This window comes from Ammodytes marinus (assembly GCF_949987685.1).
Source record: "Ammodytes marinus genome assembly, chromosome: 15".
NCBI classification, from domain to species: Eukaryota; Metazoa; Chordata; class Actinopteri; order Uranoscopiformes; family Ammodytidae; genus Ammodytes; species Ammodytes marinus.
The window spans coordinates 7,792,318-7,807,105 of NC_137219.1; the positions used below are offsets into that span (position 1 = coordinate 7,792,318).

At 43.8% G+C, this 14,788-nt stretch overlaps 1 protein-coding gene across 1 annotated transcript in view; it reads right to left on the reverse strand.

Moving 5' to 3' along the window:
• Positions 1–4,169: 4,169 nt before the first annotated feature.
• Positions 4,170–14,788, reverse strand: part of efna2a (ephrin-A2a) — a gene marked incomplete at both ends in the record, with an annotated part of 72,867 nt that continues 62,248 nt past the window's right edge. Inside the window, 3 exons of the mRNA XM_080043105.1 lie at positions 4,170–4,297; positions 6,005–6,070; positions 11,434–11,726. Of these exons, the coding sequence (XP_079899231.1) occupies positions 4,170–4,297; positions 6,005–6,070; positions 11,434–11,726 (487 nt within the window). The remainder of the gene's footprint in view (positions 4,298–6,004; positions 6,071–11,433; positions 11,727–14,788) is intronic.

Sequence of the window (14,788 nt, forward strand, 5' to 3'; positions counted from 1 at the left end):
ATTTTGGCCTGACCTGGGTTTTATATTTTTTCCTTGCGAGGTTTTTTTTTTTTTTATTATTCCCTGTTATTCCTTTTGCCTTACCTTTCGACTGTTTTGGGGTTTATTTTTTTCTCCCCTTGTGTATGTTTTGCCTTACTGGTTTGCTATCTTTTATGTTATCATGTATGATAAAAAGAGTGGAGTGTAGTGGGAGATTTTGCATATAATATATATCTGGACTCAGATATTGGAATGCTTACTTAGCCATTGTTTTATATAGACTTATAAGTGTAATTGGATATACTGCATGTTTGTTTGTGACTGAAACTGAGATGTAGATTGCCCAACGACCACTCGGACAGCCACGCCTATGTTTAACTTATTCACAATTACTCCTATTGTCCTATGCCCAAACTCCTCCCATGGTTAAGTAGGTACATTAGAACTGTCTGCCTCTCTACCTGTCTCCCCTTGGAACCATTGTTAGACGCCTCCCCCCTGGGGGGGCAAATGTTCCTTAAATGCATGGCGTTTTAAGGAAGAAGGCGTCACTCTCACAAGCATACTAACCTGTGTTTGTGACCTCTCCGCGGAGATCCTTGCTGTATGATTGAATAAAACCTATTGCTACTATTAACGTATCACTGTTGCTTAATTTTCCCATTACATATTCATTTGAGCAATGTTAGCGTCTCATCATCATTTTCGTCTGTTGCCAATTTTCATCTCTTCAGTCGAACAGAAGGGACATATACTCTAAAATCACATGCTTCATGTAAGTCGCACATTGTTGCATTTTCCTTTTAACTAGACATCAACTGTTCTCATAAACCGTGCATAAATATTTGATGTAAATTTGACTTATTCTTATTTTTCGCACATTTTGTTTTTACGGACAAATTGAAAAACTTTGCACTTAAAAACAGGTGAAGGAAACATTCTGATAGTCATCTGAAATGTAACAAGGGGCCCTAAGTGCTTTTATTTTTTATAGAGGGTCACAATTCAAAACAGCTTGCGAGCCACTGGTACAATTTTGAACAGTGTAACTATTAAGGGCATCATTTTTGTTTAGGTAAGATGTAAAAGTAACCAAAGTAAACTAGACATACAGTATGTAGTGGAGCAGAAGTATAAAGTTGACCATGGACATAAGAAACAGTACAAGAACCTCAGAAAGGTATCGTACTTGAGTGAATGCCCCTTTTTCCCTCACTGCTTGGCCACCCTGTTGGAAATGTGATGGAAACAGGAGAGGAAAGGCTATCAAGCTTTTGGGTCTCCATGTTGTCAGCGGCCCAGATTAGCTGTCACATCACTGAGGGAGAAAACAGCTGAAGATTGGAGAGAGGGTGATTTTCATCTGAATAATTTCATGCTTTGACTGGCAGAGCTCAATGCTTTGCCGACCGTCTCGAGACCTTGACGTCAGAGGGAAGATAGACTGGGCCAAAATAAAAGGCCCAGGTGCGGTCTAAATGCATGAATACAATCATCTACCCTTTGGCGGGGAGGGAGGGAGGGAGGGGGGGGGGGGCAATCAAATGAGAATTATTCACATTTCCATTGAAAAAATTCCACTCAATCACTCGCTTGTTTTTTTCTTCTTTTTTCGAGTAGACAAAAAGACAATCTTTATTTGTGTGTTTCTCTCCTTTAGCTCTGACTTCTGTGTTTTTACTTTTGACTGACCGACGGACTGACCCTTTAATGACTGGGCTCAGGCGTCCACAAAAACACCACAAACAGAAAAAAAGACAGACAAACTCATACATGACGCTCACAACCTGGAGGCATCCTACTACCACTACCGACCATGTATCACAAACCAGAAGAAAAAGAGAACGATAGAAGGACAGCATCAGTGGAATAGAAGAAGAGAAAACACAATTTTTTTTTTAATCTTCCACAGGCTATACCCCCCATCACTGCATCCCACACAGGAGTAATTAACAGTGGTTTTAAATGCTACAAAAATAAGATGAAACGGGAAAGGAAGTGCTTCCCCCTTGTTTGTGTGTTCCTGTGTGTTTGTCTGTATGTGTGTGTGTTTGTCTTTGTACATGTGTGTATGTGCATGCCATGTCTTTGTATATGTCTAGTTCAGCATGTGCTTTTCTACATATGTCCGTACTTGTGTGTGTGTGTGTGTGTGTGTGTGTGTGTGTGTGTGTGTGTATCTGTACATGGGTCGTCATGTATGTTTGTGTGTGTGTGTGTGTGTGTCGTCACAGTGCTTACTCATAATGTTCACTTCTCAAACATTAAAGAAGTCTTAGTCCCATGATGCACACACACTTTCTCCCTCTCCCTCGCTCCCTCCTCTGCTCTCTTTCTCTTTGTGCTGATCCCTTTATAGTCATGTCCATGACTGCTCCCACAGTCTCAAAAGGAACAGTCCTGTTATCAAACACTGTGTGTGTATGTGTGTGTGTGTGTGTGTGTGTGTGTATGTGTGTGTGCATGCGCATGTTGGTTTTTTGTGATGCTACCACACACACCTCGCCTCATTTGCCAAAGTCTATATGCTCCCCTTATAGGCTTAACCCTCAGACCCTGGACCGCAGCTTCACTTAGCGTTCACGTCCATTGTGATTCCGCCCCGGGGCTCCGAGGGGCTGATTCCCAGTCAGTTTCGCCCTGTGGGTCCATTTATCTCCCGGCCCCGCTCCGAGCTAATCCATCAACGACCCAAAAGAGCCAGACGGGGAGAAACGGCGTGAGGAGGAAAGAGAGGTTGCATTTTTTTTTCTTTCTTCTGAAGTCTGAAAAAAGTCTCAGGGAGAGCAAAGAGAGCGGTAGCAGGGCGTTTTTTTTCCGATGTTTTTTTTCTTTAGTCCCCCATGAAAAAATATATCATCATTACAAACGAGATTGAAGATCTGAAGGTTTTCACAGTGGTCATGCAACTTTTTGAGTGTCGCCTCCTATTTCTCACCTGTCACCACCTTACTTTCACCATTCTCTCTCTTCCACCCGCCCTCACCACTATCCCCTCCCCCCCCCCAAAAAAAAAGCCCGGACCCACGTACATCCTGCCAGTCCCGAAGAGAAGGTATACTGTAAGTGACCACAGTCGTAATATTACATAAAGACAAAGGTGGGTGGGTGACCAGTGGTACATTCATACATGAGAAAGTCATGGTTCCAACAGTCACCCGACCCCAAGTTTAGACATTAGACAGTGCTGAAGACGCCTGCGCTGGCCAGGCCGTGATAAATGCTTTGTTTAGAAACATGAATAAGACAAAAAGAACACATCCAAACCTGAAAATATACACCTCACCAAACCCACCCACCCGCCCACACCACCCCACCCTCCCACTGAAACGGGCTATGATTATACTTGTCATCATAATGGTGATATCCGAGCTTCTCGTGAAAAAAGAAAATCAAAACATCTTTTTTGTATCACATTGCTGTGAATCTTCTCTTGGTCTGAAAATATCAACACATATAATATTACTATTTCCCTCACGGCCATATTCGTCCAAATCTGTGCCCGCATTGTTTTACCGTTTTCTGGGTCACTTTTCTCCTCTCCCTCTTTTTATACGTTTCCCCTTTTTTCTCACCGCAGTTGGACCAGATCCCAGATTGTATAGAATTTCAATTAAAATGCAAGCTCGGCCACTTTCGAGGCTTGGTTTCTTGACGATGGGACGGCAATGCGAGAAAAAAATATCCAATTTTTGTGCATCCAGGCCTATCGCTTAATGCATCCTGGCCCTGATTGGGCGATAGGAGCTGCTCTGGAAGGACAAGTTTAATCATAGCCTACCGCTACATCTACCCATCTACCCCATCAGTGGCCAAGAAGAGTCAATAGTCAAAATCAAAAAGGAACCCCTCTGATATGAGTGCACAGACATTTCCCCTGTGTCTTTTCTGGCAGTTTCATCCAGAATTCGGGGATCAGAGATGAAGGTCCGCTTCCCAGAAGAGCTTAAAAAGATCCCCCCCCAAAACCATCTCAGCCAGGCCAGGGGAAGGGGGTCCGTGGCTGGGCTGTGGATGGGGCAGTGGGGGGTGGTTGGAAGGTGGGGGAGAGGGGTAGGACGGAGACAGAGGGCTTCCCTGAGGGGTGATGGATTAAGAGGGACAGCCAGCCCAGCCCAGCCCAGCCCAACCCAGCCTAGCGACCCTGGGGTTGGGAAGCTCCAGGAAGAGAAGGAGGAGAGAGGGGCTCACAGCCGGGAAAGCAGTCCCAGGAGCAGTGAGGCCAGGGCAGCTAACGGGGCCACGCACCCTGCTGGCCTCCAGCTTGGACCTCCATCAGTCAGGAAGGGCTCCGGAGAGTCATATCCCGAACCATCTGGAACGGAGAGAGAGAGACAAAGAGAAAAAGGAAAAAAAAAAACGACAAAACATCTCAACTGAGAAAGACACACACACAGACAGCTACAAAGACAAGACAATCTACGATGATTGGGGGTGGATTTAGAGAAATAGAGAAAGGGTAGACAAGTGGAACTATCGTGGAAAGTGCAGAGACAAGCCACAGAACTCTCATCACCCTTCAAACGTAGAGGAAAAGGCAAGAGAGATGGAGTGAGGAAGGGATGAGGAGAGGAGAGACGGAGGGAAGAGGGGAAGACGACAGCAACCGAGCTCTGCGGGGGGTTTAACCAACCTAATTACAGTTTAATCACACAGACCCAGAATCTGGAGCAGCTGACACACACACACACACACACACACACACACACACACACACACACACACACACACACACACACACACACACACACACACACACACACACACACACACACACACACACACACACACACAAAGACACACATCCACATGTGAAACCGTTCACAGCTCACTCCGGTGGTGACAGTGTTTCACAGATGGAGATGGAAGTTGCAATGTCAGACAGATTACTTTAACAGCACAAAAAAAGGACTCTCAAAGAGGGGGGATGCAACCATGACGGAATAAAAAAGAATGTATGTTGTTTCAGTAATTATGGAGGAGGAGAGAATTTCCTTTTCCCCCTTAGCTAGATGTGGAATGATCTGAGCCCTGGAAAGCTTTCGAAAGGCAAGACTCTCATCCTTTTTACGAACATCTTCAAAGCCGTGTCATTATCTAGGGAGAGGTGTTGCTACCCAAGGTTTTGCTTCTTTAGTCGGGCTCAGGTTGAATACTCATGAGTGAGAATCTGCCCTTTGAAAAGATGTACAGGTGTTTTTTTTTTTAAGATAACGCAAGTGCAATGTAATGCCCACTGCAATCCAACAGCCATGTTTGCCAATCTCCGGCTTCTTTTAAAGCTCATAGACACACACTTGTGAGAGCACTCTACCCTGTCTATGCCGACATATGAGGGAGCTATTGTTTTCTAAAGGGTATATTGTACCAAGCTGGAATGCTGTTTGATAATAAAGTATAAAAAAAACACTCAGTTTTATTTTGGCGGAGAAGGCAATTCTTCATGTTCTACCATAAGGCTGGTGCAAACACAGATAACTTTATTGAAAAATATGAAGTGTCTATTATTAAGTTAGACTTTTCTACAGTATGCAATGGCTTTATTATTAGATTGCTCTCTTGTTTCTTATGAGCGAATCTGGCCGATAGAGTGATGTAGTGGAGGCCTGGAAACGTTTTTACGGAGCACTTTCAGCCTGCTCTCATTCCGCAAGGACAGAAGGTCTCCCTCACACCCAGTGCGATGTGATGTGATTTGATGTGAAGTGCGTATGCCACTTTGTAGTCCGTGTGCACGCGCATGCTCCTCCGCCTCTGTGTGTGTCGAATGCATGTGGTGGTGGGTTCTTTTTTTGTTTTTTATTCAGTGCTTGTGTGCCTGTGTGTCAAGGTGTTAAATTGTTGGCCTGGCTGGTCTGTGAATCAGAGCGGAGAGTGTTGGCGGGGCATTCTATCAGACCTCTTATTCCCCCCTAATTTTACTTTGATAGCCAATCTGGACCTGCGTGTGATTGTGTGTGTGTGTGTTTTTGTGTGTGTGTGTGTGTGTGTGTGTGTGTGTGGCAGTTAGAGTGTGACTTACCTGGAGGTCTGACATACACCTTCAGCTTTAGACATGCTCGCCCCACATGGTTTGGGTGAGGGGACGCTGGGTAAAGGAGAGAAATTGAAAGAGCAGATTAGCTGAGATATTCATCAACTTTCGCTGCTGATTGCACACTCAGTAAAATAATTGAAAACATTAAATTAAATATAATTATTTATTTATTTAATAGTGCTATGAAGCTTATTATCAGACGGCAGATTGGACTGGGAGTTCACATAGACAGAATAGCCCCCATTAACTCCCTACCCTTGTCCTCTCTGCAGTTCTGTTGTCTTAAAGGAAATACATTATATGCAAATTTATTTCACAATATGCGTCATATAAAAGTTAAATTTGACACAGGGTCCCTGGAAATAACACAGCGTCATCTTTTAAAGGTATACCTGGGGATATTCTATGTATTTTCTTTTCTGTCAACAAATCCCATGAAAGAACTAAAATCAACAATGAATTGATCCTACACAAAAGTATTTTATGTGTGCCTGATATGGTTTATTTCCTCAAGCCAAATACATCTATTGTTGTCCAAAAATACCTGAAAACACAAAAATGAGCCTCACTGTTACCCTGGATGACTTGCCAGCTGCATTACAATGAAGAGGGCCAGTGTATTTCGAGTAATTCCTGCATACACCATCCAACTGTTTTAAATATTCTCTCTAGAGCACCCAATGTGTATTATTACGCATCTGAAAATAGTCCTTAACAAATTCCCTTTTGAGTCGTGCTTGAGCTGCATTTTCTTAAACCTATAGTGCCCAGAAAATACACATAAATACTATGCCTTTCCTATAGATACATTCATAATTGTGTGACCTGTTTATAAAGATTTGTGTTTTCAGTATGGTTTTCACAGAATTTGTTGACAAAAAAAATTATAATAATGGAGGAGCAAGCTAATACAGACTCTGATCATTGAAGGATGCCTTACGACGGTCACTGATAAATGGGCAATTGTTACAGCAATGTAAAACACACATAAAATAAGTGTAAGTAATTAACTTAAAACAAAAAAAAAGTCAGAGATGGTTAATCAAGGCTAGGCTAGGCATTGTTAAGCAAGGATGGTACTCTTTATGTGAGTTATCATTGCTCAGTAATTGGACATTATTGTATTCATTAATGCAGCCTATTACTTTCTTGATGACATTTATTGCTTCAAGCAGTTGGAGAGCTTCTCATGCGCCCATGTGCCCAAGCTTGTGAACTCCTATAAACACACTGAACATTTTAGACAATGTAAACAAGTATGTGAGGGATCATCAGACCCCACACTGGGATTCAGTCACACTCACATTCATACCTAAGGGAAATACAGGCTCTGGAATCGACCTGACTTGAATGTCTCTGTAATGGAATGGGAAAGGGAATCCATGCAAATTCCCTAGAGACGCAGTTCACCCGCTGTGAGGTGACAGTGCTGCTAACCACTGAAAAAAACATGCTGCCTTGGTTGAATAATAAAAATAAAATAAAATGGAAGAAAATATGTCAAAAAAGTTAATGTGATTAAAACTTAGTAAAAGAAAAAGGGAATTGAATCCGAGTTTTTAGTCCCACTTCCCTCTGTTGTGAGAAAGTGCTGGAGACATAATGGAGGAGATGGTGGACAGCTCTGTGACGCGCGCGCACACACACACACACACACACACACACACACACACACACACACACACACACACATACAAGGACGTGCCAAAGAATGTGCACACACCCACTGGTGCTTGTACGAGACCTATTGGCCTTCCCCTATGAGGTAGTCAGCATTGCCACGGTGTAACCACGGTGACCCCAGAGAGGACCATCATCAAGATCCAGGGCACACAGGAAATAAAGCTGACCCCTTCCTCTGGCCTCTCCCTCCCTTTTCCTTTCAGCCCTCAACAACTCCTCCCTTCCATCCTTCTCCCTGCCCTTCACCTCCGTCAACCTGTCATGCCTTTCCCCCGTTGCCCACCTTCCTTCACCTCAATTTTCTTCAAATCATCCACCCACCCACCTTCCGTCGCCCAGACAATGTGTATAGTGGTCACCTATGAAGCCCCTGCCAGCTTTGTATCAAGTCTTTTTTTCCTCCTGTTGTGTGTATATGTGTGTTTCAGGTTTTTACTGTTCCAATGACAAATGGCAACATTTCGGGGAGGAAGAGGCGGGCTGCTTGTGGATAGATTTACAACCCCTCACAGCTACCCCCCACCTGCCCAATTCTTTTTCCGTGTCCTCCAACTATTTGCACTTTTGTCACTTTCAAAACAAGCCTTATCATCTCTCCCAGGGCCTCCTGTTTCCCAGCACATCCGCAATACACCGTCTCCTGAAAACCCCATTGAAAGTCAGTCAACCTCATCAGATGGCAGCTGGGAGAAGTGAGGGGTGGAGTGGACCTGTCAACATGTCAACCGCATGACAAATACACACACACACACACACACACACACACACACACACACACACACACACACACACACACACACACATACACACACACAGGTCTGGGCTCATCCGATCAATGCGCTTTAGTTTGGAGGAGTATCTGTGGACAGGGGACACACGCACACACACAGGAAGGCAGGCGCACACGCACGCGTGCACGCACACACACACACACACACACAGACACACACACACACACACACACACACACACACATAAACACACACACAAACTCATCGGAGGGGCTGGATGGTTAAAAACTGTCAACATCGTTCCACATCATTTCTGAACTGTGTGTGTGTGTCCCGTGTGAGTGTGTGTGTGTGAGAGAGAGAGAGAAAGTGAGAGAGAGAGGGAGTGTGTGTGTGTGTGTGAGTGCATGTGTGCGTGCCTGTGTGCGTGCGTGCGTGCCTGTGTGTGCACATGCATGTGAGAGACAGTCAGAGACAAAAACGCGCGTGGCTGTCAGTCAAGATGATGGACGTGGCCTTTCACGGACTCACAATTGCTTGACAACTGACCCCACTACCAGCCCTTCCCCACACACACACACACACACACACACACACACACACACACACACACACACACACACACACACACACACACACACACACACACACACACACACACACACACACACACACACACACACACACACACACACACACACACACACACACCAGTCTTGTGGAGCACACACTACCCTCAGGGGTCCCAGAAACACAATACTATAGTCAGCAGCTATACAACTCTGGAGGGGCCCTGTCCATCCTTACAAGAAGCTAAAAACAAAAGGGTTTGTGTTTGTGTGTGGGTGTGTCGACTGGGAAAAGTGCAGGAGGACATCGGGTGGCTGTTATCTTTGCCTCTTTAGCTCTCTTGACTCTCTCGCATGCTGTGTCTTTGTGCCAGTGCAGACAACAGACTGGGGGAAAAGAATATTTAAAAATACTTAGTACTTAATTTTTTACTCCATAGACAAATAGCAATTGTAGTACCCTTCACAGTAAGTGCAGTCATTATATTATGGTTGTGTTACTGCATCAGAATTCAAATCTGAATGCAGTAATATTAAGTCTATGTCATTTTTAAGTCTGTGTCAATATAAGTCAAGGTAATCACTTTTTGCTTTGCCCTTCCGCTATCTGAACAAGGATAACAGTGTAGGGTCAGATCCAGCGTCCAAGGGCATTAAAAAAAACCCGACAAAGATATATGCTTCAATTGCACGCCGACCTGATGCTAGCGGCTAGAGGCTCCTCATCCCATTATAGGTCATGGTGAGCATGCATCATCTCCTACTAAAAAGGTTAAGGTCAGCCTACAGCCCACTGTGCATGAGGGGTAACACAAGGATAAATGAAAAGACCTGTGCTATGAGCTGCACACGGTGTAAGAAAAAATATGGAGACAGGCAAGGTTTGAGTTTGACTTTCCGAGAGTCACACACAAGTAAACTATGTAAAGGAATAATGAGGTAACTTTGCTAATTGGCAATCAAGTCAAATTCATCAAATTACAACTTGCGGAGAGAAATAAGTGATTACATTACGTTCCTGTGTTTGTTCAGGACTCACCAGACAAACTGCAGGATAAAATGTTTTTTTTTGTTAAACACTCAACACAGCCCATAAATTGTAATTGTGTAAATTAGGTATGTTGTTCTCAGTAGAAAACAATTTTCTTTTCCACGTATTTGGTATTTTCCCAGCTGGTCTGCGGATTCAAACATAACACGGGAAAAAAAATGGTCTTGTCACAATCTTCGTAAACTCTTGCAGCCTGGACATAGAAAAACTGACACGTTATTGTATGGCGCCGGAAAGTTTTGGACATCCACAGAGAAGCTTTTGAAAGTCAATTCAACTTGGTTTTCCTGTGATTACCAACCAATCTTGGACTTAACTGTCCGGATGTGGTAAATCTTTCCCAACCGTCTGGCACAGAGAGCAGCTGAAAACAATGTTTAAGAGTAATTTAAAGCTTGCTATTTGTCCCATGTCTGGTGGAGGGACTGTTCTGTTGCTCGGGTTCAGAAAAACAGTCTCAGGAGACAAGGCTTATCCGTAATACTAATACACTTGCTGAAGTGAGGATAAACATCAATACAGCTAATATAAAAATGATTACAAAACTACGCCGGGCGACATTTTTACCACTTTGCAGAGCACACCACTTATGATGTCGACACAAACAGCGATACATCAAGAAATAAAGAGAGTGAGAGTGAGAGTAGGAGGGGGCGAGGGAGAGAGACGGAAGGTGTATTTATACACGCCTCTAGATGTGGGTGTGCGAGTGTTGTGCTGTGTTTGAGAACACTCGCAATCAACATGTCTTGATTGCATATTTACATATCGTTCCCTAATGCATATTGAACCAAAGTGTGGCTAACCCGCAAACAGGGACACACCCACGCTCACATGCACATACCACACACACACGCACACACACACACACACACACACACACACACACACACACACACACACACACACACACACACACACACACACACACACACACACACACACACACACACACACACACACACACACACACACACACACACACACACACACACACACACACACACACACACGTTTGTATGGCTATACTTGGGTGAGGAGGCCTCTTAACCTAACCTTAACCATCACAACTAAATGCCTAACCCCAACCCTAACCCTAACCCTTACCTAAACCTTATCCTAACCTGAACCCTAAAACTTAGTCTTAGCCCTTTGAGGGCCTGTCCCGAAGTGAGAACTGACACACGCGCACACGCACGCACGCACGCACGCACGCACGCACACACACACACACACACACACACACACACACACACACACACACACACACACACACACACACACACACACACACACACACACACACACACACACACACACACACACACACACACACACACACACACACACACAGATAACCAACAATAGCTGATAACCCACAGATGTAGTAGTACTCGTGTCCAGGCCTGAACTCAAAGCCCAGGGAGAAGGGGGTGAAGAGCTGGAACTTCTCTGAGAAGCGCAGGGGCCCGTCAGGACCGCTGGGTCGGTTGCACTCCCAGCGCTTGAAGCCACGCATCCTGTGCTGGCAGGAAGTGTAGCCCTCGTAGTTGACCATGAACAGGATGTAGCGTTCCATGCGCCCGTGGGACGGCGGACCCTCGTAGAAAGGACAGTAGATGTCCAGATAGTCGTTAATGTTCACCGCCACTCTGTACTCTCCGTGCCAGAAACTGCAAGACAAAGACGAAAAACAATGAATTAATATTTCTTCATGAATAACAAATAATCACCAACGGGCTCCAGAACATGCACAGAAACAGTGGGCAGAGGTTAGAAGAAGGCTTCAGGAAAGGTTTCCTGAGATAAAAAGAAATAGTTGAGAGGCAGATATTTGGCAACAAAAAAAAACTATGAATACTATGAATATTTACAACCCATATTGGATTTCTGTATTGAAACGGCGATGAATGCCCATTTTGTTCACTCATGCTGTGTGTGTACGGTAATTATATGAAACTGTATGACCGCTCTTCGGGCAATTTTGTATTTGCACATTTTCACAGGAAGATCCAAGGTCAGAGCCAGCCAGCTAGTAGCTACAAAACTGCAACTCTTTAAGAGGTTCCACACTTTGCTCAAGGACACTTCAACAAAAGCTTTCTGATAAGAGAGTCTTCAAACCACCTGAGTCATGGCAGTTTGAAGCAAGAAAAACCTCCTAGAGGGTGTGTGTGTGTGTGTTTAAAAAAATGTTTATCTAATAAACAAGAGAAGAAAAATCAATAATTATCCCTTCGGTTATGGCAAAAGTTTGTACAGTATAATCAATGTTATTTTAATAAAGCTTGGCAAACTATGCTCCATGGGATTTCTAAGCATGTTTTGGAATATAGTCTTTATTTCCATAGTGCGGATGAGCCAACTCGTATGATACTCAACAGAATTGGGTCATGTGATGGTAGAGAGAACACATTATTATCCCCTAGCCCCTAAAGCAGTGTTTAGAGGCGGCCTTGGTGAAAAGTCCACTTAGTAGCGTACACATGCGGATCCCTGTGGTTAGCGGGATGAATAGAAATGGGTCAGAGGTTATTGGAGAGGAAATATTATTGTAGCGGATACATATAGTGGTAATTTTCTTTGCTACATTCTTCCCTCTGGCAATGAGTCAAAAAAAAGCTTGTGAAATGGATGCAGGTAACATATGGAAACGCACAAGATGGTGCTTCAACTCAGTTGATGACTCCCCCCCCCCCCCCCCCTTTCTCAACAGCCTCCGCAAAAGCAGTTATTGTACATTAAAAACATATGGCCGCATATTCCCCCCCCCCCCTACATAATAAGGCCCTATTTTGCGTTTATGTTTTGGTGCCAATGACGCTCATATGGGAACTGAACTTCTGTTTACAGTCTGAAAGTCACTGGAGTGGAAACGGTCTCTATTATGGGATAAGGCGGCTGATATTCTATATTTTTGTTATTGTCAACCAATGCCATTTAAGAAAAAAAAACAGAACAATATGCAGTCTGTCTCTAAATACTTTGTGCTTCCACTATCTTGTCTTTGGCTCTCTTACTCATTCTGATTGAAAACATACTTTCATCTTTAAAAAAAGACAAAATAAACTCTATAAACATGTAGTTTATAGAGTTTTTAGCAAGTGTTATTTTCAGCTATCCGTTGGTACACATGTGGTGCTCCAATAAGAATTCACAGAAGCATGATCAAAACTACAGTTGCAGATGTCCATTGAGGAACAACAACACTTATGTATTCTGGACAACAACAAGGAATGTCTTTGGCACAAAGGAACAAGCAGCCTTCAGGCCACAGCAATACTTGTTAGTCTAATCGATTCAGTGCTGGTGGTTGCTTTTGTTTACAAGCCCAATATTAGACCTTAGTTTTTACATCTAGCGGAAAAGGATGAATCAATATTTCACAACATAGTCTACTCAGAGATTTTGTATTTGTTCAAACACAAGTGTTAAAATACGGCCGCCCTCTGTGAGAAAATACAATACATCAGTATTATTTAATTAATACCATAGATATTTTATTCAGTAGCACAGAACTGCATAAGTAACATTTCTCAAGGGTATGACTTGATAATAATTTGGGTTTTACATCTTTAACGACCCACGCTAATTAAGAACTTAGGTCTCACTTTGAGACACTTGTCTAAAAATGTATCAAAGTGATACTGTAGCGCACACTATCAAATTTTCATGTTTGAATTTGTAGTGCCAACCACAAATTCATCACTCACCATGGCAACAATTCAATTTAATTTCAAACGTACCACAGTGAAATACATTCAGAATTCATCCGACGGACGTTTTCAACTGTTTCTAGAGAGCTCAGTGAATGTGAGGCGCAGACCAAATTACTCCAATCAAACAAGCGCAAACAAACAAACCAAGTTGTCTGGCAATCTCGACAAATCTCAGATGGCACACACACACACACGCACACACACACGCACACACACACACACACACACACACACACACACACACACACACACACACACACACACACACACACACACACACACACACACACACACACACACACACACACACACACACACACACACACAGATTGGGCTTTCCAAACAAATTCATCATTTTCCCCCCCTCAACCTTGGCAGTAATTGATTGCCTGGAATGAAGACATTTGAGGGCCTAACTACTTTCTTAGTCAGTGGGATATTTAGCTCGGGGACAAATTATCCCTTATAAACGGCAGTCCTATCTCTCTCCCAGAGGGCAAATCAGGAAGTGTGTTGGATGTGAAATGAGTGCCTTCATGCTCGGCTGCCCTATCACAGACACTTTCTGCAGGTTCTAAAGGGGATCCTTGAACAGATCATTTAGAGGCATTGATCCACTGGGGAGCACCTCTCTCTCTCTCTCTCTCTCAAGCTCGCTCTGCTCCAAATCACCTCTGATTAACAACTAAAAAGATGGGGAAGGCAAGAGACGGAGAAACAGAGGAAGAGAGATGCACAGAATGAGAATTAAAGGTCTGGGAGGAAAAAGAACTGAGTGAGGGAGGGAGACAAGAGAGAAAAGGTGTATAGGGGAGGACTGGAGATACGTGCCGAATGAGGACAAAAGGAATAGAGAGAGAGACGGAGACAGGAGATCGTGTGTCTGTGTGTGTGTGTGTGTGTGTGTGTGTGTGTGTGTGTGTGTGTGTCTGTGTGTGTGTGTGTGTGTGTGTGTGTGTGTGTCTGTGTGTGTGTGTATGTGTGTGTGATAATGGGATTGCATGAAATGAGAGTAA